We start from the raw sequence: 24,275 nt of genomic DNA, 5'->3' as shown, positions 1-24,275 counted from the left end.
AACACATTAAAGCTTTTCTCAAACAGACAAAAGGGCCATTTGACTTGCCGTGTTATGCGCTTTGTCAAGGAGCACGTTTCCATTAAACCAGTGACAGTAACACTGACTGGGCTGCGAAGGAGTCGGGAGTCAGGAGAGAGGCCGGCGTGTCACAGGACTACAAAGCAATTTCCCACCGTGCAGATCTGAGTAGAGAATCGATGAATCACATTCCTGATTACTCTGCGGGGGGAAATGGAGTTTGTATTGTTTCTCTGAGACAAATGTAGGTTCCATGTGGGATTGATCTTATTTTCAGGACCAAAGAAAGACAACTCAAAACACACACACACACACGGATCGCATCCGTCTAACACCAGGCTCTTTTAAGCTGAAACCACTTTTCCTCCTTTCACTTTTCTCTTTCATTACACTCTCAAACTCTCCTCTTCCCCCCGGTTTCCTCTCATTCTCCTCTTCGCTGTGCTTCAATTCTTTCAAGGTGGCAATTTCAATAAGTGTTCTGCGACTGAATCAATTGAAAGTTGCAGAGCAATTCTAAAAGTTCTTCAAAGCCCACTCTCCTATTTTCCCCCTTTTCTGCAAAACCGGCCACTGTACATATGCCAGACACAAAACCTTACCAAGTATTTTTAATCTGGTTTCAAATATCTTGAACACTTGAAAACAGACAAAACTAACTCAAAGGTGGCTTGTTTTAAGTGAATATTTTCTTAATATTGATGAAACAATACCACTTCCATCGGCAGATTATTTCACCTATAACAAGACATGTTTTCCTGTCATAAGTGAAATAATCTGCCAGTGAAACTCGTATTTGTCATCAATTTTAAGGAATTATTTACTTAAAACAACGTCCTATGTCTTGTTAAAATATTGCTTACAAGTACGTTCACTTGAAATAAGGCAAAACTAACTTGCAAATAACTTTTCAGCAAGATGCAAGAGCTTTTTAAGACAATAAGTCTTTAATTCTAATAAAGAGAACCCGTTCCATTGGCATTTTATTTAACTTATAACAAGACATTTTTCCTAAAAGTGAAATAAATGCCAGAACAAGAACTTTTTCATCAATATTAAGCAATTATTAACTTAAAACAAGTTCCTATATCTTGCTGAAAAGTTATTTGCAAGTTAGTTTTGTCTATTTGATGCGTAAACTAGACCGAAAATGGTCAGATTTTGCGTTTTCACAGTGAATATCTTATACATATTACATTTTAAGTTAAGAAAAAAAAGAAATAGAAATTCCAGCTGCATTAGATATGTTTTGATTAACTGTCTAGATTTAGATGTCCTTTAAGATTCAGATGCTCTGAAATGAGCATTCTGCTCTGTCACCTGTTAAGATCCAGACTCTTGATTCGTGTCACTGCAGGGCCAGAAACTTGGGATGAATTTGAAGGGAATATGCTTTGATAAAACTGCGAGACGTGGAAACGTGAGCCCAGAATCTGTCAGATAGATGAGAACAAACGATCTCGGTCCATAAATGGGCAAACGCAGCACAAAAATAAATAGAGAAAATGGTAATGTCATGGGCAATCTAATCTAAAGTAGGGGTTTTCAGGAAGATTTTGGATATCGGTGGATATATTTAGTTTCTTTGAAAAAAAATTACATGTCACTTCTTTATCAGGACTCCAATATATCAGACAAAACCCTGCAGACAAGTTTTAATATGCAGACACTATATTAGAAACAAAACGCACAAAAAGCCACTTTTTTATTGGTGCACATTCAAAAACTGAACACAGTTTCCATCATGATGGCATGAGGCTATCTGACCTGTAGCTTTCCTCTGAGGCTTTAAAACACTACTGCATGTGATAAGAATGAAAACTGTTCAGGAATAACCTCAAGCTGCGCTAATCTGCCTCATCTGTGGCTCCCAGAACCGTTTCAATTCATTTCTCTCTGCAGAACAAAAAACTCCTCCCCGCTGGAACAGCATGATCCTTCCTTAGACTCAAACACGGAGTTTATTTGACAAACAATTCGTTCCCGATCACATTTCCAGTTCAAGACCAATTACTTTCTCTACTCTGTTTGTTGTTATGACCAGTTTCAATTAATTCTGGAGCTGATGCAATACAGTGTAACTTTAAAAGTTGAGCAGGTTCTTGCTATAATGCGTAAAATATGTTTATGGATTTAATTATTCACTATTAACATATCATTAGTGAAAGGCAGAATGCCATTACTGTTCCTTGGTCAGTTTAGTTCATTTCAAATAAAAGCTACTATTTGACCACAGCTTTAATCTGATCCGAGTTGGCAGGTTTCTGCTTATAATAATCAAAAGTGGACCGTTTAGGATAAAAATGTAGCATCAGGGGCGTCTGCAGGATATTATTGGAGTGAAAAGACAAAACTATCACTGGACCTGACCTGCAAGAGCAGAACCACATCTCCAAAGTGCATCATGTCGCACAAAACCAGCCAGAACTGCACACCCGGTAAAAAGCTCAGGCGGGATCCAAACGGCCGCTCCTGTCACTACGGGAGGGACCAAACTCTGCTTGTTCATCTTTAGCTCACAGAAAAAACACCAAACAAGCAAATAAACAAAAATAAACTGACCAATAACATCAAGGCTTCGGCGTTCCCATCCCAGACTCACACAGATGTGGGCTACGTACAAAATGTTTTGACACAAAAGATCAATTTTTCTCCACAATTTCATTAATAGTAAAGAGGTTTAGATGACAAACAAAAATCAGAAACCTTTTTTATTTATCTACTTAAATGACAGCCGTACAGCTGCAGGATTTTACTGCCTAGCAAAGAAGGAAAAACAAGCATAAACATTTTGCACTTTACTACACCAGTCACAATAATCGCATGAAGAAATAAAACAAATTCAATAATTTCCTTTTGCATTATTTATCGTTTTTCTCTTTCTACCAAAAACTGGATGACTAAAGTCTTCATTCTGGTGCTTTGGTCTCAACTATAATTTTTTTATTGTTGTTCACAGAGGCTTCATAATTCATTTTATTTGCTGTTTTCTTTCTTTATTTTGGATATTTAAAACATCTTCCAGTTCCAGTGTTAAATGTTCGCTATTATTGAAAGTTTATTGATATTTGAGAATATGTTCTTGCCATTATTACCATTAACTTAGATGAAAATGGTCTTAAAACGTAACTTCTGGGACAATTTATCGTCCAGATCAATTTGTTACCATGACAGGCCTTCACTTTATTCAACTGAACTTGAACCTCTTCTTTTTTATCATTTGCTTCATTTTTAACTACTAACCCACTTTTCTGGATAAAATGTGTTATTTTGTTTTTTATTCTTATATCCAGAGCCACAAGTGCCACAATTGCATGAACAAATAGGTAACTATTTAAATATGTGCTCATTTAAATAAAAAAAAACTGGAGTGTTGGCAGTAGAGTTTGCAGGAAAAACCAAACCAGCTGCTCTCGCCTTGCCTTTGTGCTTGTTCTCCTCAAACCGAAAACTCCTCGTAAAGAAGCTTTCCACCTCATTGCTCTCTTTACACATGCACTTACATGCTTCAAGTCGTCTTCTGTGGCTTGCAGTCATATTTTCTGCAGGATTTTATTGTGTAGCGGTGCCCCACCAGGGCAAAGGGAACAGAGAGCGCGAGAACAAACATCCATTCTCCGCCTCTGGCCATGGACTCCCTGATTTTTGTCTGTCACTCATCCCAGAACAAGACTGTGCAGCGCTTCGACAAGAGACTTTGGTATTATTGTCATTTCACGCAGGTGCGGACACGCTTCCACCATTTCTTCTGTTTTGTCCCCTTTTCCTCTTCCCAACACATGAAAAATGAATTTAATAGCATGTATCTTGCCATGATTAAGTGTATTCTCACTCCTGCGGTGCGTTAATGGAAGAACTGTCATCATCAGGATAATATCATGTGTTTTTTATTTTATTTTTCAAAAAGAAACAGGGGAACATAAATGTTTATTGAGCCCTGGAGGCACGTAAGCAAATGTGACCTCATCTGAGCCGATGTAAAGCGTCTGCTTTCAGAGGGGAGTGCAGATGGAAAGATCTGTAAATCACAGAATCCGCTTCGCTCGGTCAAACAGCTGGGCGGTTTCTGTGCACGATTACAGCACAATCACAAATCTCCAGCATCTAATGCGCTGCTCAGGCCTCACAAACGCACAATGATTTGCTTCATGTGTTTTACGGTTTTCAATCCGCGGCTCTTAAGTACGACGGCGCATTTGAGCCATGTGAGATGGAGGAGAAAAAGTAAGTAAGGAAAACATTTCTGCCAAAAATCTCCAATTCGTAGCAAAAAATAATCACAGAACATTTCTGGAAAATAAACCTTGGAAATATCTGTTTAAAAGTAAAAAAATGGATAGAAAGAAAACTCAAATGTTCTTGTTTTTTCTAAAATATATACTTTATATATGAGATTGATCTTTTTCTAGAAAATGTTTCACTTTTCAATCTCATAATTTTTCTTCTTTTGTAGAAAAAACAAAATTTGGACTTTTTTTCTTGTTCTTTTCAAGATAATTTTTGAGATTAATCTAAAAATTTTCAGGTTTTTCTAGAAGATTTCTGAGATTGATCTAAAACTATGAGGTTTTTTTCTAGCAAATTTTTGACTTTTCAGTCTGAAATTTTCTTCTTTTTTGAAGAAAAAAACAAGACTTGGATATTTCTACATTTTCTTATTTTTTCTTGAAAATTTTTGATATTAATCTCTTTCCAGCAAATTTTGGACTTTTCAATTCCAGAAATTTTCTTCTTTTTTGTAGAGAAAAACAAGATTTTTCTATTTTTTCTATAAAACTTCCAATTTCAAGTTTTTTCTTCTGATAATATTTTTCTCGCAAATTTTTCACTTTTCAAAATTTCTCAGTTTTTCTTTAGAAGATTCTCTCTAGAAATGTTTTTGACAGTAATTTACTCCTCCCTTTTATATATATATATATATATATATATATATATATATATATATATATATATATAATTCAAATTCAAAAATACTTTATTGATCCCAAAGATAAATGAAGTAATTGTTATTTTATTTCAGCCTTTCTGAAATAAAGTATTTCAGAAAGGCTGAACCAGCGGCTCCCTGTTGTAAACCAACCTGTTGCTATGGTTACGCATCGTCACAATATTAAAACATGAAGGTCTACATAGTTCTCATGTGACCTCACACTTCTAGGAACTTTGTAGCCGACAGCCATCTTGGTAGGTGTCCACAACTAACTGTCATGACAGTTGCTATGGAGTTGCCATGACAACAGTAAGCAAGCCACATTCTCCGTCTCATATTGATCGATCCCGACAGCAGTGATTTTGTTGATACATAATTTGGTCTAAAGTGTCAACATACTTTCTGTTGGTTTCGAATCCATGATTCATTTATGGTTTTCACTGTGCTTGCCTACCAAGATGGCGGCTCAGTGGCGCGGATCAATTCTGATTCAGACTTGTGGGAATAAAACTTGTGAAAAATCCGTCCAGTTATACACAGTATCCAAAACAAGAAGAAATTGTTGTCCAAAAAAGGTATTTTCAACCCAGAAAGGCAGGAATGAAAGTTTGAAAAAGAAAAAATCTCAATAACACTATATATTGTCTTTTTCCTCCACCTTGATGGTTCCTATATGACCTGATTCAGTTTCTTCAGCTTTTGATTTCTTTTTTCCACAGCTTGTTATCCCCACGTCTGCACGACACATCAGTCCCCGGTTTAAGACTCGTGTCAGAGGCGCAGAGGATGAGCTGCATTCGGAAATATGGAACCATGAGGAAAGTTTGGAAAGCAAAAGACGAAAAAGCAAAAAAACCTAAAGAAAAGTTGGATAAAACAGTTACTATGAAAGATAAGGAGTGGTGTGTTCAAGTGTCTGTGAGCACACTTGATTTCTTTGTGTTAATCCTGCACCATTTGGAGGGTTTGCAGTGTTTTACTCATTATCTGGAGAGAAGTCTGTTAAATACAGATTAGGCAGCGAAGGGATCCTGAACTTTCCCATGAAACAGAAACAATCCGTCTTCTCCTGGGTTACCGGGCGACTTCTCTGTGACGTCCCCACTCCCACTCTTTCATCTCTGTATTCCTTCCCACTTCCAACCAGCTGTGCTCCATATTTCACCCTCGCTTTCCAACAGATTTTTAAATGAATCCCTTAAATTTAAACAGAAAATTTGAGCCTTTTATCTACGTTTTCTTCTCTTCCTTGAGGAGCCATCTTTCTTTTGATAACCTCGCTGATTTGAGCTGTCGCATATTTCCTCCTAATAACGTTTGACTTTCTAAACGAGACAGAAATGGATCCAAACATTCTGACTGGTCATGAATTCAGCGAGGTTCAGCCTCATGTTACGTTTGTGTTTAAGGAGGTTTCCATAGTTAGAATATCAATAACAACAACAAAAACTAATGAAAGATTATCAACTGCAGAAATCTTGGTATGATTTGGCGCGACATAATAAACCAAATTTGAAATAAGAAGACTGATTCAATTCAACGTTTCACATTGGAGCAAAATTTAGAGCATTAAAGTTCAAAACCTACTAGAGTGCCTTCATCTAATCAAACCTTAAGGGAGACCTACTATGCAAAATTCACATGTTGCACATTTTTATAATTCCATTCCTTTCTCTACTGTTTTTAAAAACAGTCCTTAAAAATCTTTTTTGGCAGGGCGTGCCGTGGTGGCGTAGCGGTTAGCGCGACCCGTATTTGGAGCCCTTGAGTCCTTGACGCGGCCGTCGCGGGTTCGACTCCCAGACCCGACGACATTTGCCGCGTGTCTTCCCCCGTTTCCTGTCAGTCCACTATCATATAAGGGACACTAGAGCCCACAAAACACCCCCTGGAGGGGTAAAAAAAACAATCTTTTTTGGCAACAAGTTAACATTTTTGGTGTCTGGAAAATAAGTTGTTTAAAAAACCTCCTGCTTGTTGAGTCACACTCCACCGTTACCTAGCAACCTCAGCCAAGCCCAGACCGTTACTTAGCAACCCCAGAGCGTTACCTAGCAACCCAAGCAGAGTTCCAGCATGCAAAACGGCTCATTCTGGAAGCAGCTTGAAACAGGCAGACTAAAATCTTAATCTAAGAATTATTTTATGCCAAAACAGGAATTCATATATTTTTTACAGACCATAGATCTATCCTAACCTGTTGAAAGAAGAGTAATAGGTCACTGTTACAATAATAAAGAGTTATTTGGGTTGAAGGGTTTTCTTTTGGTAACTTAGTTTTGTTCTCAATTCTAAATAGCAAAGATGTTCAACTTTAAGGTGTAAATTGCAAAAGAAATTAAAAGGTACACGTTCTCTTCTGCTTCTGCTTCGTTGCTGAACTTGTGAATGAACTACACAGGATTTGCTTTTTCTTTGATAATACCAGCTGGAACCTTTTGCTACAGCTAGCCTAGCAGTGAAACTAAGCTACGTTTATTTATTACCTAAACAATCCAATGCTTTCATCAAGCTACAGAATAAATAAACTGATTGAAATTAAGAGCCCATAAACCATTCTTGTCACTGACTAATAATCAAGCACTGCCTTTCATAGTAACGAGATAAAAACGTATAAATAAGACTAACGTCTCGAACTAGGAGTGTAAGTCAAGTCTCAGTTGTTAGTCGAGTCTTAACTCACTTATCTTGTTTTGTTTTGTACATAAACTTTATGATCCTACTACATAAATAAAAATATTAATGTAACCACATCAAATGCAGTTATAGGTAAAAATAATAAAATCAGGAAATGAGAATTGAACACAAAGGAAGAATGTGACAGAAATCAATATTTACAAAGCTTTCCAAATCAATATCAGCCGTTTTAACATTAATTCATGGCGTATAAAAAGATTTATCCTCATCAAATGATCACACAGAAAAAAAAAAAATTCACAAAACTTCTTAATGTTGCAAAAAATTACAAATGGCAATGGTGCAATTTAGTTCAGTTCACAAAAAAAGAGATTTATTTATGGAGATATTCCATAAGTAAAAGCATAAATAAAGTGCTCCTTCCAAAAGAGGAGGAGGACCTACAGAGATCTTCAGAAAGTCTTTCAAATTTTATTTATTGATTTTCCCATAAAAACAATAAATAAAGCTTTTAAAACCAAAGGTTTCACTGCACAAAACTCCACCGCTGAAGAAAACGTGTCAAAAATAAAATGTTCATACAAACATTCTAACTTGATCGTAGTCACAAAACAATGCAGTAAATTTACTTATTATACAAATAATACGTATCCTACAGATCCTGTATTAATCATACATGATCTGTATAAAACATATATAGGTTTTTAGATTTAAAAAAACTTTGTTTATAAATATGTTTTACCCAAAACTCTGCAAGTGGTGGTTTTAGCTTCACCCAGTTCAAATTTACTAAAGGAATGCTGTGTTATAAAATGTTTATTTTCTTATTATTATTGAGTTATTTACTCTTCTAATGTACTTCTCATATGGTATAAAAAGGCTTATGTGGTTAAATGAAAATCTGCAGAATGTGGGAAATTTTTTATTCGATTAATCATCAGAATAATTGATAGATTAATTTGTAGCTAACGTTGTTGCAAATTAAAAGATCTGATAAAAATACAGAAGCAGAAACAAAGATGTCAGCTGTGTACTGATATGATGAGAAATTTATAAGGTTTGAACAATATTTAGCCAGCAGATGACATGATATATTTTCAAGGTCAGGAGCAGAAAGTGGAGACCTGCCATCTCTTCTTTCCTCAGCTAAATCCCTCACTCACCGTGTTGAATCCTGGGAAAAGGCTGACGGCCGAGGCGGTGTCCAGCGGGATCGGGAGGAACGGCTTCATGCCCAGCGAGGTTTGGACGGCCGGCAGGGTGGGACGCACCAGCGCAGGCATGAGGCCATTTTGACATGTGTTACCTGCAGGAGGACGGAGCAAAAGGCAACATGTTGAGCAACTGAGCCAAAATCTATTTACCTCACATCCGTGAAACGCTCTTCCTATTAGATCCGTGTCATCTGCGTCATCGATATCTCCGTCCCTTCGCGTCACATTTGCTGCTTTTCCAGCTATTTAGCAACTGTGCTGCTGAGGCAGCCAAGTCAAGTCATCACACACTGGTTTAACTGGAGCTGAAGCCAGAAATGAGCACTTTTCCAGTAGGAAAGTAGATTGCAGTTAGAAGAAAAAATATTCTTAAAGGTTTACAACCTTTAAAACACTTATGATTTTATGAAATTTTGAGAATTTGTCACAAATTCTGGAATATTTTGATCAGATTGAAGCAGAGTACCCAAAAATTATACTCGAGTAAGCGTAGCACTACAATATACGCTGCCTGGCCAAAGAAAAAGTCGCCACCTGGATTTAACTAAGCAAATAGGTACAAGCCTCCTATTGGATAAGTACTGCATAGGCGATTATCTTTCAGCTGGCAACAAGTTATTTAACCCCAGCTGATGCAATGAGTAACTCCTCATTTCTTAAACAACCATGGCAAAAGACACATCCTGTGGTCGTGGAAAAGACGTTAGTCTGTTTAAGAAGGGTCAAATCATTGGCATGCATCAAGCAGAGAAAACATCTAAGGAGATTTGCAGAAACTACTAGAATTGGGTTAAGAACTGTCCAACGCATCATTAAAAACTGGAAGGATGGTGGGGAACCATCGTCTTCCAGGAAGAAATGTGGTCGGAAAAAAATCCTGAATGATCGTGATCGGCGATTACTTAAACGTTTGGTCAAATCAAATCGAAGAAAAACAACAGCAGAACTCAGGAGTATGTTTAATTGTGAACGCAAAAGCATTTCCACACGCACAATGCGAAGGGAACTCAAGGGGTTGGGATTGAACAGCTGTGTAGCCGTAAGAAAACCTCTAATCAGTAAGGCTAACCAGGAAAAAAGGCTTCAGTTTGCTAGGGAGCATAAAGATTGGACTCTGGAGGAATGGAAGAGGGTCATGTGGTCTGATGAGTCCAGATTTACCCTGTTCCAGAGTGATGGGCGCATCAGGGTAAGAAGAGAGGCAGGAGAAGTGATGCACCCATCATGCCTAGTGCCTACTGTACAAGCCTGTGGGGGCAGTGCTATGATCTGGGGTTGCTGCAGTTGGTCAAGTCTAGGTTCAGCAACATTGTGTGCCCAAAGAATGAGGTCAGCTGACTACCTGAATATACTGAATGACCAGGTTATTCCATCAATGGATTTTGTCTTCCCAAATGGAACGGGCATATTCCAAGATGGCAATGCCAGGATTCATCGGGCTCACATTGTGAAAGAGTGGTTCAGGGAGCATGAGACATCTTTTTCACACATGGATTGGCCACCACAGAGTCCAGACCTTAACCCCATTGAGAATCTTTGGGATGTGCTGGAGAAGGCTTTGCGCAGTGGTCAGACTCTCCCATCATCAATACAAGATCTTGGTGAAAGATTAATGCAACACTGGATGGAAATAAATCTTGTGACACTGCAGAAGCTTATTGAAACAATGCCACAGCGAATGCGGGCTGTAATCAAAGCTAAAGGCGGTCCAACAAAATATTAGAGAGTGTGACCAATTTTTGGTGGCGACTTTTTTTTTGGCCAGGCAGTGTATTTTTACTCAAGTAAAAGTAAAAAACTATTTACTGAGTAACTGATCAAAACCTAAGGTATTTAATAATTAGGAATTACATCATCAGACTGTAGAAAATCCAGAGATTTTACTCAAGAGTAGAAATACTTCATAATGAAATTAGTCAAGTAGAAGTAAAAAATACAGCTCAGTAAAAATATTCCTAAAAGTAATTTTTTTCCAAATAGTAACTCAAGTAAATGTAAGTAGTTACTACCCAACTCTGATTTTGATAGATGTGACATGTTGGACATAAGAACTATAAACCATGAACTCTATGATGAGCACAGGACCAAGCAAAAGACAGCCAGACCACATGATACTGCCACCACCGTACTTCACAGCTGGGATGTGTTTTCAACCTTATAATCTTCCCCCTTTTAACTCCACTTGTAACGTTTCTCAGTATTGTTTCCTGTGTTTTTCAAAGTTGATTTTCCATTAATCCTACTGGTTTTAAAACCTTTAGATGGTGAGAACTGAACCTTCAGAGCCACATAAATACAGTTACAAAGTCGGCCTTCTGTCACCTGAACAACACTTCTAGGATTAAATCACTAATGTCTCAGCAAGATCTAGAGAAACTCGTCCATGTATTCATCTTTAGTCGTATTGATTACTGCAATAGTGTCTAAAAACATCAATCCTCCAGCTGCAGCTGATCCAGAACGCTGCTGCTGGTGTTCTGACTAAAACCAGAACATAGAGACCATCAGCCCAGTTCTCAAGTCCTTACACTGGCTCCCTGTAGCTCAGAGAATAAACTATAAAATACTGCTGTTAGTTTATAAATCACTGAACGGCTTAGCACCACAATACATTAAAGATCTGCTGTTGTCATAACAACCTTCCCAGCTGCTCAGGTCTTCTGGTTCTGGTTCTGCTTTGCATCCACAGAACCAGAACCACACTGTATTTTTGTCCACAAAACCTTACTAAGTGATTTTGTCTAGTTTTAGTGCAAATATCTTCGTACACTTAGAAGATATTTCTACACTTAAAATAAGACTTGGTAAGGTTTTGTGTTTTTGCAGTGTAGACACGAAGAAGCATTCAGTTTTTCTGCTTCTCAAATCTGGAACAAACTTCCAGAAAACTGCCAAACAGCTGAAACACCGAGATCCTTTAAATCCAGACTAAAAATCCCACCTGCTTTTGATTAGCAGTAAGTGGAACATTGATCAACATATTTCACATTTATTTCCTTTATGACGGTATTTGACAAAATATAATGCTTATTGCTGGTTTCATAATCGGTTACTGTATCATGTTTTTATGGTGTAAACCTTGTTGTGGAAATGTGCTATGCAAATAAACTTGTTAGAAAGTCACAGAACAATTCAACGAATGACGGCCTCAAAATAAGAAAAATAAAAAGCATGACTCATGCCTCTGCAGTGACGATCTCCTTCACGACCATCGCAGCTTGTAAACACGTCTAGCGGTCGGATCATTTGTCACTTTATGCTTTTGGATTCGCTCTCAGACATCCTGCAGAAATAAAAACTTTTGGCTTAATTGTGTTGTCTTGTCTTCTTTCAGAGACATTTGAGAGAGATCCACCGATTTAATGAAGACCAGTTCAAGGCAGAGGAGTTAGAGAAACCTTTTGATTCAAAAAGCTTTGTTTACATTTCATTTCTAGCTGTACAACAACCTGAAAAGGAAAATAAAGGCACTATTAAAACTTTTACCCCACAGAAAAAGGAAATTTGCTTCTTTTTTTCTTTCACTGAAGTTAATTTTCTCACCTGTGATCACAGGAACAGAACATATTTTCTTTTAATTTACTTTCTCTCTTAGATTTTGTGCAGGTGTGGCTGAATCCTCTCACTTTTAATGGATTCCTGTTTTATGCCAGCCTCTAATTACAACACAACCAAGCAAACAACTCTATGGAGAACACCATCTCAAAATATAATTTATACTCGACTTGGAGAAATTAATTTTTGCTGTCCCGCCAGCTGCGTTTATAAATTGGCATAGAATCCTTGAATTAATGATCCATAAATATTATGCAGTGCTTCTGGAAGTGCTCTACTTTCAGTTCTTGAGCTTTTCTGAAGGACATTTAAGGTCTAGAGGTCGCAAATGTTGAGTCTGCAGGTCGTGACCTTTGGGAACTTTGCATTTATTGACTCTAAAGTGGGTTTAGTGCAGCGGTGGAACGTATTATGGTACCACACTGGTTTAATGGTAGAAGCATCTGAATTTAAAGGGAAAATAACATGTAAAAATCTACTTTCTTGAGCTTTATATTATGGTATAGTGTTATTTCCTTATTAAAAACATTCCTGGAGTGTTGCTTTGATTCCTTCATATTACAGAAATCCTTTGGGTTGCAACATTTGTTACATTTTCAGCTGCTGTGGTTTGTTTTCACACTGCACTGAGTCAAACGAATCAAAATTAAAAACCTGTTTCCCTCCTCGCCTGTGGTGGCGCTGCAGCAGAAGGAAACAGAAGGAAACGACATGAAAATCTTCCTTCTTCACAAAATGTAAACAAACATGGAGTAGCGTCAGATGTTAGCAGGATTTCTCTTTCTGCGTTTGCTAAAACACCATGAGCCATTTCTCCATCTTATTCTAGACTCTCACGTTTGTTTAGGTGGTTTTTACCCAGAATGCTGTTCGTTTTTCATCCAGCGGGTAGAGAATCCAGAACATAAGAGTAGAAATACTTCATAATAAAATTACTCATGTAGAAGTAATAAATACAGCTCAGTAAAAATATTCCTAAAAGTATTTTTTTCCCAAATAGTTACTCAAGTAAATGTAACTAGTTACCGCCCAGCTCTGACTTTGATAGATGTGACATATTGTATATAAGAAAGAACTAAACAATGAACTCTATGATGAGCACAGGACCAAGCAAAAGACAGCCAGTCCACATGATACTGCCACCACCGTACTTCACAGTTTCAATGTGTTTTCAGGTTTGCAATCTTCCCTCTTTTAACATTTCTCAGTATTGGCTCCTGTGTTTTTCAAAGTTGATTTTCCATTAATCCTATTGGTTTTAAACCTTTACATGGTGAGAACTGAACATCCAGAGCCACATAAATACAGATACAAAGTCAGTCTTCTGTCACCTGACGAACAACTAGTTCTATTGGCAGATTATTTCACTTATAATATGGGGAAATGTCATATGAGTGAATTTATCTGTCAATGAAGCTAGTACTTTTTCATCAATATTAAGGTATCATATCAGTCTTTAAATAAGACCACTTTAAATAAAGCGTTGCCAATGTTTCCAAATTGGTTTCTTTCAATAGAAAACATATGAAACTTTAGCAAAAACTGCAGGTGTGCGTCTGTGTCTGGTTAATTTTTGGTTAAAACATGTTTGTTTTTCATTCAGCTGGTGGAAAATCCAGAAATTTTACTCAAGTAAGACTTTAAAATAAGTAAATGTAACCAGTTACTACCCAACTCTGACTAAAAGTCTACGCTATGTGGACAGAAGTTACATTTTGGGGTAATTTTATCCTTATAATTGATTTGAAGGTGAATTCAGGTTGAAAATATTTAAACTTTTTCCTAAGAGCAGGTTGGGTTAGCAGGTGGAAAGTGCATTTATTTATTTTTTTCTCTGAAATCAGATGCTTGCTGAGGTGGAGCGGCCCCACAGCGAGTCTTATGAGATGATTCAACAGTAAGAGAGGTCCAGGCCACACATCTCTAGGAAAAACAAAAGTAAATACTCCAGTTTTATTATCATGTGAGAGCGCCACGCCAGCAGAGAGCTTTCCTAACCACGAGCTGGAAACAGGACAGGGCTGATTTCAACACGTCAGGATTGAAAAGAAAATGGCAGAAAAAAAAGAGAAAGAAACTGCCCCTGCGTTCCAAAACATTAGGAGTTAAAGAAGCTATTTCACAAAGCTATAATGAGAACCAGAGGGGAGATTTTTTCATTTTTATCGCTGCATAACAACAGCGAAAACCTGAGCCAGCAGGCTCAAAAGCGCTGGCATCAAACCAGTGTCATGAGACAAATAAAAACAATGTTTGCCACGTTTCAGTCCCCAGGCTGTGGTTAGGGGTAAATAAAAAGCAAAAGTCATAAAAACAAGCAGAGAATTGGGAGAAGCCACAAACTGCGGGGCCTTTTTTGTTTTTTTCTTTCCTTCTCCATCTTTTGCTGCTTCCTCCAGCCACCGGAGCGCTGCCATCTGTTGGAAAAAGCGCACATGCGGCCTTTCATGTGGAGGCACGTTCCGGTACCAACTTTAACAAAGCATGTCCGTCTGCAGGGATCAACCGTCGCCCGACATGCCGGCCTGACGTTACTGCTCAGGATTGCCTCACCTTGCTAACAGCCAAATGAGCCGTCCGTCAGAGCGAGGCGCGTAGCCAAAAGCAGATCATCCAAACACAGCCGCGCTGGTGTGAGAAGTTCATCTGCAGCGCTCTGACATGTGGATTTGTTTGACGGGGTCGTGTTTAGTGTACGCACTGACAGATGGGATCTGACGGGCCATCATGGCTCAGGTTTGGGGATTTTTACTTTTTCCCCTTGACCTGCAACATCATCACATGAAGCTGATTTGTTCCACCGGAGAACCACAAGAAGTCAAAGTGAAGTTTAGTTGTTTTTTGTCCCTCTGACACTCAGGAGTGGAGAAACACTAAAAAAAAAAAATCTCTAATTTACGGTAAAATATCAGCAGTTGTGGTTGCCAGAATTTTATTGTATATTTACAGTAAAATCTTTATACTATATAAATATACCACATTTATACCGTATATCGGCATACAGTGAATTTACCGTTTACGTAAACGGTAAATTTACTTTATATTTACCAGAAATATACGGCATATGGTACCATATACAGTAAATATACATTATAGAGTACAGTATACAGTACCGTTAATTTATATACTGCCATTGTACAGTGCATACATTGGTAAAATGCGTTCAAATGTGCTGGAACTCAGCTTGGGGTTGCTAGGTAACGGGCTGGGCTACATTGTGGTTGCTAGGTAACGGGCTGGGCTTCATTGGGGTTGCTGGGTAACAGGCTGGGCTTCATTGGGACTGCTGGGTAACGGGCTGGGCTTCATTGGGGTTGCTGGGTAACGGGCTGGGCTTCATTGGGGTTGCTGGGTAACGGGCTGGGCTTCATTGGGGTTGCAGGGTAACGGGCTGGGCTTCATTGGGGTTGCTGGGTAACGGGCTGGGCTTCATTGGGGTTGCTGGGTAACAGGCTGGGCTTCATTGGGACTGCTGGGTAACGGGCTGGGCTTCATTGGGGTTGCTGGGTAACGGGCTGGGCTTCATTGGGGTTGCTGGGTAACGGGCTGGGCTTCATTGGGGTTGCAGGGTAACGGGCTGGGCTTCATTGGGGTTGCTGGGTAACGGGCTGGGCTTCATTGGGGTTGCAGGGTAACGGGCTGGGCTTCATTGAGGTTGCTAGGTAACGGGCTGGGCTTCATTAAGGTTGCTGGGTAACGGCGCAGTGCCTGCTGATTTGTGATGGTACATTCCAAAGGTTTTTTAAATGACTCATGTTCCACACAACAAAAACTATTAACTTACTGTGAAAAAATGGCTGGCCGTTTTTTAAAGTACTTGGACTGAGTTGTAGAAGTGATAGAAACCAAAAGGAAATAATAAAAACATTTCATATCTGAGACATCACACCATCCTTAGTAAAAAGTATGATAGCTGGAAGTTACCAGGTTGTTTATACTTGCATATAATTGTTTGAACAGATTAACATGGCAGCTTCAGACATCTGGAAATTTTCCCCAAAGACGAACCAGATTTGTGGAAGTTCACCATCATCATCATCACCAGAGCTTACCCAGTCAGAGTATATCTTTATTGATCAGGTGTGTGTGGTTTGGGAGCACCAAATGTAAAAACAGGAAGCAGATGCTTTGTTCTGAACAAGCTGAAAACCTGGAGAATGAACAATGCAAAAACACAAAACTTTACCAGGTATTTTTTATCTACTTTTTACTGAAAATATATTAGTACACTTGAAATAACTAACTTACAAGTAATATTTCTGCAAGATACAGTATATGAGCTTGTCTTATGTAAATATTTCCTTAATATTGATTTAAAAACAGCACTGGTTCCACTGACTTATTTCACTTATAACAAAACATTTTCTCCATGTTAAAAGTTAAACAATCTGCCGGTGCAACTAGACGTTTTTCATCAGTATTAAGGAATTATTCACTTAAAACAAGCTTCAATATCTTACTGAAAACTTACTTATAAGTTAGTTTGTCTTATTCCTAGTGTACTAAGATATTTGAACTAGAAACTAGACAAAAATACTTGGTAAGATTTTGTGTTTGTACAGAATTGTACCACTGTCTTAATGCTACATATTAAAAAAACAACTCAAGGAAGGTGTTTGAATCAAGTTCACATCACACACCTGGTAGCTGGTTGCATCGAGATTGAATTAAAATTCACACCATAAACCAATCGCTCTACAGTTCACTTTGAATCGTATTAAGACTCCAAAATGCTTCATGCAATAATTTTAGTCCACAGTCTGATGCGACTGCTGTGCTCACATCTTCACAAACGACCCACACCAAAGGGAGAAGTAAAACATTATGTTTTAAATAGACTAAACACCTCATGTGTGAAAACACCCTAATTTGATACACGCTCTGTGTCATTCTCCATCTGGAACCCAATTTGTGACTAAGATTTAGCTTCAGACTTAAGATGTTTCTTCAGTGTTTCCATTTAATCTTCTTTCCTCATGATGCCAACAATTTCTTTTCTGCATCGACATACAACTTTCTTCCCTTTCTTAACAATGTAATGGTGGTCCTTTTGGTCAAATACTTCAATTTTAGCTTTATTGGACCACCTCTAAAAATACTACACTTATAAAGCACATCTTGAGACTTGTTTCGTTGTGGAAAATTATGCTTTTATCAGCTTCAACTATAATATTCACAACATTTTTACTTTTGTTGTAGTGTTGATTTGACCATTTCACACTATGAAAACATTAAAAGTGATCTATTGTGCTTAAAAAACAAGGTAGGTTGGATCTCTGCGTGATACAAAATCAACACATTTTCCACACAAAGTCATTCTTAGATAAAGAGATTTAATCAGTTCAGTTCTGCCTATTTGGGGCATCTCATCTCTTTAAATCCAACCAACAAAAATGCAGCAAGTGGTTTCTGAATGGTGAATCAACAACCAACCAAACAGTAAAACCAGCTGTTGGAACTCAGCTTGGGTTGCTAGGTAACGGGCTGGGCTCTACTGGGGTTGCTAGGTAACGTTACATTCCAAAGATTTTTAAAAAGGCTCATTTTCCACACAACAAAAAACATTAACTTACTGTCAAAAAAAAATGGCTGAGTGTTTTTGTTAAAGTACTTGGACTGTTTTTTTTAGAAGCAATAGAAACCAAAATGGAAGAATAAAAGCACAGATCTCCTTTAATATCTGAGACATCACACCATCCTTAGTGAACAGGATGTTTATACTTGCATATAACTGTTTGAACAGATTAACATGGCAGTCTTTGACATCTGAAAATTGTACAAAAAACAAACAAACAAAGCTTACCCAGTCATAATAATGTCAGTATGGATGAACTTATAAATAAAAAAACAGTTTTGACTCTTCAATTCTTCCAGAAACTCCAGATCTTAATGCGATAGAGATGATAAAGTATCGCTATTTTTTGCAAAACAGACTAAAGCTAAAAGCTTGGTTTCTTCCATACCACACAGGATTTTGTTGGTCTGAAAAGGACCAACAACATTATTAAGATCCAATCTTTAGAGGGAACGCATTTTAAGCCTAAATGTCACAACAATACATTCCATAACTGCTGACATGTTTCATTATGGCTTCCGACTGAGCCGTGGTCCTTCTGTGTCTAAAAATCTGAGCCACTGGTAAGTATAGATGTCAGATCAGTGTAGCGTAAAAAGTACATTTCCCAGTGGAATGTGGTGGTGTTAAATTTTACTGTGGTGCAGAAAATCACATGGTTAGCTTGAAACAAACCTCAAATTTGTCCCGTTTGACCAAAACAGGAAGGAAAGTTGCTGCCACACAGTTTCTGTTCTTGCCACGAACTTGTATGTCGTTGGATTGAAAAACAAATCGTATTTCCCAGGCCATAAGTCACACTTTATTCATAGTTTGGCTGGTTCTGCGACTTATACGTGTTTTTTTCCTCTAAATGACGCATTTATTGACTGTTGCATTAAATGTTAACTCATACTGACGGACATGAACCAAGCGTTAAACATTACCATCTGCAGCCGCAAAGGACAGCTAATCAAAAAAGAAAAATGGCTGGAGGAACGAGTCCACATGAGTGTGGACTCCCGCTGCAGAGGGAGGCTCATTAGCAGAGGTGGGTAGAGAACCCAAAAATTATACTCAAGTAACGGTAGAACTACTTCAACATATTTTTACTCAAGTAAAAGTACAAAGTAGCTGTCCAAGAAATTACTCAAGTGAGCGCAAAAAAGTATTTGGTGAAAAGAGTCTACTCAAGTACTGAATAACTGATCCAATTATCAATCATTTAATATTGAAAAATTACATCATCAGACGGACCAAAATATAAAGTTAAGTGGAAATTTTGGTATTTTAAGGATGAAAATGGCAATAATTTATGTAAGTAAGCAAAAAAAAAGAAATTCGGCTGGCATCAATATGGCATGAACAATGTGTTAATGTTATGGCCAACTAAATAACTGTTGTATTGGGGTGAACAAACTCCTGCCTAAGATCAGTAGCTGTTAGCAATCAGTAGCACACTGCTAGCGGATGTTTGGTGTACTACGGAGCAGAAAACTGACGTTGCTGTTTCTCCCTCCATCCAGTGGGCGGCGCAGGTTGCTACAATCAATAGCAGCCACACAGGCACACGCGTAGAAGGAAACAAACGCACCCATTACAACACGTTCGTTGTTACACTGAGTGCAACAACCTCTCACCTCTGTTAGCTGAGAGGTTGCCAGGCAACGGTACTTTTCTGTTCCAAGTGCGAGCAGAAAACAATTTGCAAGCGAGCGGAGAGGTTTCCAAGTGGAGATTTGCTCCGAGCAGAGACGAGTTCTGAGCGCGAGGAGAAAGGTTTGAGAAAGCACAGTGAATATTTGAAAGAGAACAAAAGTTTTGAGTACAAAAGATTGAAAATTACCTCATAAATGCAAACTCAATGAGGTTTTAGCAGATAGAGCACTTGCATAGTGTAGCCCGAGACTTTATAGAGTTATTCCTTGGGTGACTGTGTCAGACTTGGAGTGCCAGTTGGGTAAATGGTGCACATGTGCCTCATACATTCGGTTTGACAGCTCTGGTTCCTGTTCGGTGGAGGTTTTCAACATGTTTAAGAAATTAGTGTTCGTGTTTATGTCTCTATTATGTTTGTTTTCTTTGTCTTTTGGTAGGACAGGCAACACAACTCTCATAATCTAGCCAACATGATTAAACACATGAGCACATTCCTGCAAGTCTGCAGGCCTAAACATCTGTCACTACTAAAAAAAAAGGGGGGACTAAAAAAATAAGCCAGAGAAGGAAGACGAGTGACTGGGTTTAAACTAAACTTTAATCCTGAAACCAAAGCGCTCAGCCCACGTCATACTACTCCAACTCTCAAAAAGAAAAAAAAAAAAACAACTTGATTAACGGACTGCCACTCAGTCAAGAACTGTCACGCTTTTGAGAAAGAGTTTGGACATAAATTTTAATAATGGTTGCTTTTGGACTGCAGTCCTGTTGGTTTAAAGTGGGCTCCATAGCAGAAGCTGTCATCTACTCTACATCGAGGGTCTGCAAGTAGAGTCGGTTTGTTCTGAGAGGTCTGCAGGTCACAGTCATTAAAATACCTCTCAGAAGTGTTTCTGGAGCTGTTCGCTTGTTCCGTCTGCAGCTTTGTTATGTGGCCTATTTTTCTGTCACGAGCACTTATTCCGACTTGATGAAAACAAAAGTAATTGAGGCGAGGCAAAGCAAAACAAATAGAACGCTAAAGGTCAATTGAAGAAGAGGTCTCTGGGTAGATGTCAGTATGATACCCACCAAACGATTAATTGCACAGTGAGCACTGTCTCTCGCTGTCAGCCTCCCATGCAGGCACCAAAAATACAACCAATAAATGTGACATTCATGGGGACCAGGAATTTAAATGTTTGTCTATGCAAATTTTAAAACCAAGTATTTTTGGTCTAGTTTCTAAAGGTAAAGGTAACTACTTATATAGCACATTTCCAGCAACTAGGCAATATAAAGTGCTTTACAGGATTTAAAAGGAAATACAAACAAAATAACAAACCAAAAGAAAGAGCAAAAGAAGAAAAAACTAATAATGTTGATCCAAAGTAAATAAACTAGATACTCCTATTCGGAGTTGGTAGAAAAGTATAAGTAAGTAAGTATCCTCTGGTCTAATTCCTTTTCTGGTTTGGAAGAATAAGAGTCTAAAATGTAGTTGCTAAGGTAGTTTTTCTAGTGCAAATATCTTAGTACACTTGAAATAAGACAAAGCTAACTTTAAAGTAACTTTACTTCAATTACTCCTTATTTGATGAAGAAATACTAGTTCCACTGGCAGATTATTTCACTTAAAACCTGGGAAAACTTTCTTGTAATAATCTACCAGTGGATGAAGTAGGACTATTTTATAAATATTAAGAAACAATTTACTTAAAACAAGCTAATATATATTTTTGGTCTGAAAAGTTTCCTGAAAGTAAGTTTTTGTATTAGATGTACTGAGATATTTGCACTAGAAACTAAACCAAAAATACTTGGTAAGATTTTGTGTTTTTGCAATTTTACACACATTTTACTTTTAGATGAAAAACAATTGTGTCTTTTCTATAAAGAAAAGCTACTAAAGTCCAAAGAGAAATAAGACAAATTTAAAAGATTACAAGAAAGCCACGCTCTTTGGAAGGACAACATAAATAAATTACCGGTAGTTTGCAACCCTTTCACAGTTCTGCAGACAGAAACTCTAATCATTTATTAAAGTAAAAGCTATCACAAAGCTCCACTAATTACCAGTGTAAATAAACTGGGAGAGTAATTACTGGTACCGGTGTCACATACATTTTAATACCGTTCGACACACAGTTTCAGTAGACCTCCCAAGACGGTATTCTCATTCTCAACGTGCCACTAAAACAAACCTGATAATCCCACAGTAAGCTATCTCCATAAAACGAACTGTAATTATGTATAAATAACAGCTAAAGAGTCATATCCCCCCCAGGAATTGCTGAATTATGAAAAATGAATCTTAGAAGACAGGAAGTGGTGCATTTGCACCCATCAAGCTTATGAGACACCGCTCAAACGCCGTGACGCTGGACATGCAACGCTTTCACTTCTTCGTCATCATGTCAGCTGATATCCGGCTGCAGGGCTTTAAATTAATAAAAGCAACTCCGACGAATCAAATTAAACACAAACCAATGGGTGCACTTCTTTGTTTTTAACCTGAGGCTCTTGGAGACGCGTGCGAAGCCCCAAAATGTTCAGCTGCAGAACTCAGATGAGATCTGACAATTCGACACATTTGAATGAGATTGAAACTGATTAAAGTTTTTTTCCCTCCACTAGCCTTTGGTTATTTATTCTTTTTGAGACTGTGCTAAATGATGCATCACATACAGTGTTGTTAAATGTTTAGCAGCGACTATCAATGCACTGCAAAAACAAAATCTTACCAAGTATATTTGGTCTAGTTTCTAGAACAAGTATTTTAGTACTGTTGAAATAAGACAAACCTAACTTACTTTTTAGAAAGATAAAGAAGCTTGTTTTAGAACATTTCCTTAATATTCATGAAAAAATAATAGTTCCATCATTCACTTAGAACATGGGAAAAATGTCTTGCTATAGGTGAAATTTTGACCTTCATCTGAAAAGTGAAAACAATTCGAAACACTGCAATAATTCCTTAATTTTGTTAAAATAGTTATAATAATCCACTAGGTGATTTTTATAAGTTATAAATTACATAATCTGTCAGTGGAACTAGTACTTTTTCATCAATTTTACTTAAAACAAGCTCACATATCTTGAGAAAAAGTTACTTCTAAGTTTGTTTTGGCTTATTGCAAGTAACTGAAAAATTTGCTGTATAAACTAGACAAAAATACTTGGTAAGATTTGGTATTTTTTTAAGTGTAATAATCTTTTTGGTAATTTTCTGTGTATTATTTCAGGTATATTATCAGAAGTACACAGATTAGGTTTTGTGAAGGTATCATAAAAGTTGCACTGGAATTATACAATGAAGAAATGGTATAAGTGCAGTAATCTGCCAATAGAACAAGTACTTTTTCATTAAGATTAAAGAATTATTCACTCTAAACAAACTTCCATATCTTGATGAAAAGATACTTATACGATAGTTTGTCTTATTTCAAGTGCACTAAGGTATTTGCGCTTGAAACTAGACAAAAACACTTGGTAAGATTTGGTACTTTTGCAGTGTATTTGTCTTATTGGTAATATTGTCTCAGAAGTGCACAGATTAGGTCTTGCTACAACATCTTGAATGTTATAAGTGAAATAATCTGCCAGTGGAACTAGTACTTTTTCATTAATCTTAAGGATTTACTCTAAACAACCTCCTATATCTTGAGGAAAAGCTACTGCTATGTTAGTTTTGTCTTATTTCAAGCACACTGAGATATTTGTGACAGACACTAGACCAAAATCACTTGGCAACATGGTGTTTTTGCAGTGTGCGCCTCCAACTGGAGCCGTCCTCTGCGCTGCCCTTCCTGAAGGATCCCCATATCTGGGCTGCAGTGGGGGTTTTTTTTCCTCCTGCGGCGGGGCTTCAAGAGAGCAGGAAAGTAAAAATGATGTCTGGAAGACGCTGACTGGCATTAATAATTAATCATTGGCGCTGGCTCCCTCCCCTCCAGCTCCTCTTGTTGTCCTGAACCTGCCGGCTGCCCGGATAAGATCTGTCTGGAGAGGCTGAGAGTCCACACTGGCAAAGCCACTCATAATAAAAAGAATGCTTTCGCGCGGCACGTCCATTTCCCTCAGCAAATACAAATCCAATTATTAGATAAATCTGAATTTCACTGAAGCTTATTCGCATGCCGACCACGTTCCTGATGTGATTAATGCTTTTTGTGTTTTTATGCAGCTTGCTGATTGTATTCGCTGACCCTTAACATGCTGTGAGATCAGTGCTTCCCTTCAAGCAGGGGGGATAAAATCATTTCACCCCTATTAAAACGAACAAAGGGTGGATTTAAAACATTCTGAGAGCTACACTTTCACAAATTTTCCAATTAACCTTTACAAGATAAATTTGGCTTTTTAAAAAATTTTTCATTCTTTTGGCTCCATTCGTGTCTTGTTAACTTACGGTAGCTCTCTCTGCCATTATGAACAAAGCTTACTAATAAACACAGATGTTTTTAAATCGGCTCCAACAATCCCTGGACGTGTTTCCTGCAGAAACTAAAAGAAAGTCTTGGGCTGATTTCCTTTGGGGTTTCGACTCAACCTCAACAGCCTACAGAACTCCAGAACCTGATTAACATTTGTCGACCCTACGAAGCCAAACACATCAGTTTTGAAACACATTTTTCAGATCCCACTTCAAAATAAGCACTTTCCTCAAAAACCTACAGTGGTGGAGAAAGTAGTCAAACACTGTACTTAAGTAAAAGTACAAATA

At 37.8% G+C, this 24,275-nt stretch overlaps 1 protein-coding gene across 1 annotated transcript in view; it reads right to left on the bottom strand.

Moving 5' to 3' along the window:
- znf385d (zinc finger protein 385D) overlaps nucleotides 1-24,275 on the bottom strand; it is a 106,231-nt gene that overhangs the window by 77,245 nt on the left and 4,711 nt on the right. Inside the window, exon 2 of the mRNA XM_032558641.1 lies at nucleotides 8,752-8,894. Within this exon, the coding sequence (XP_032414532.1) occupies nucleotides 8,752-8,894 (143 nt within the window). The remainder of the gene's footprint in view (nucleotides 1-8,751; nucleotides 8,895-24,275) is intronic.

This window comes from Xiphophorus hellerii, chromosome 3 (genome assembly GCF_003331165.1).
Source record: "Xiphophorus hellerii strain 12219 chromosome 3, Xiphophorus_hellerii-4.1, whole genome shotgun sequence".
NCBI classification, from domain to species: Eukaryota; Metazoa; Chordata; class Actinopteri; order Cyprinodontiformes; family Poeciliidae; genus Xiphophorus; species Xiphophorus hellerii.
The sequence above is the reverse complement of the archived record's forward strand: the minus strand, read 5'-3'. Positions and strand labels throughout refer to the sequence as shown.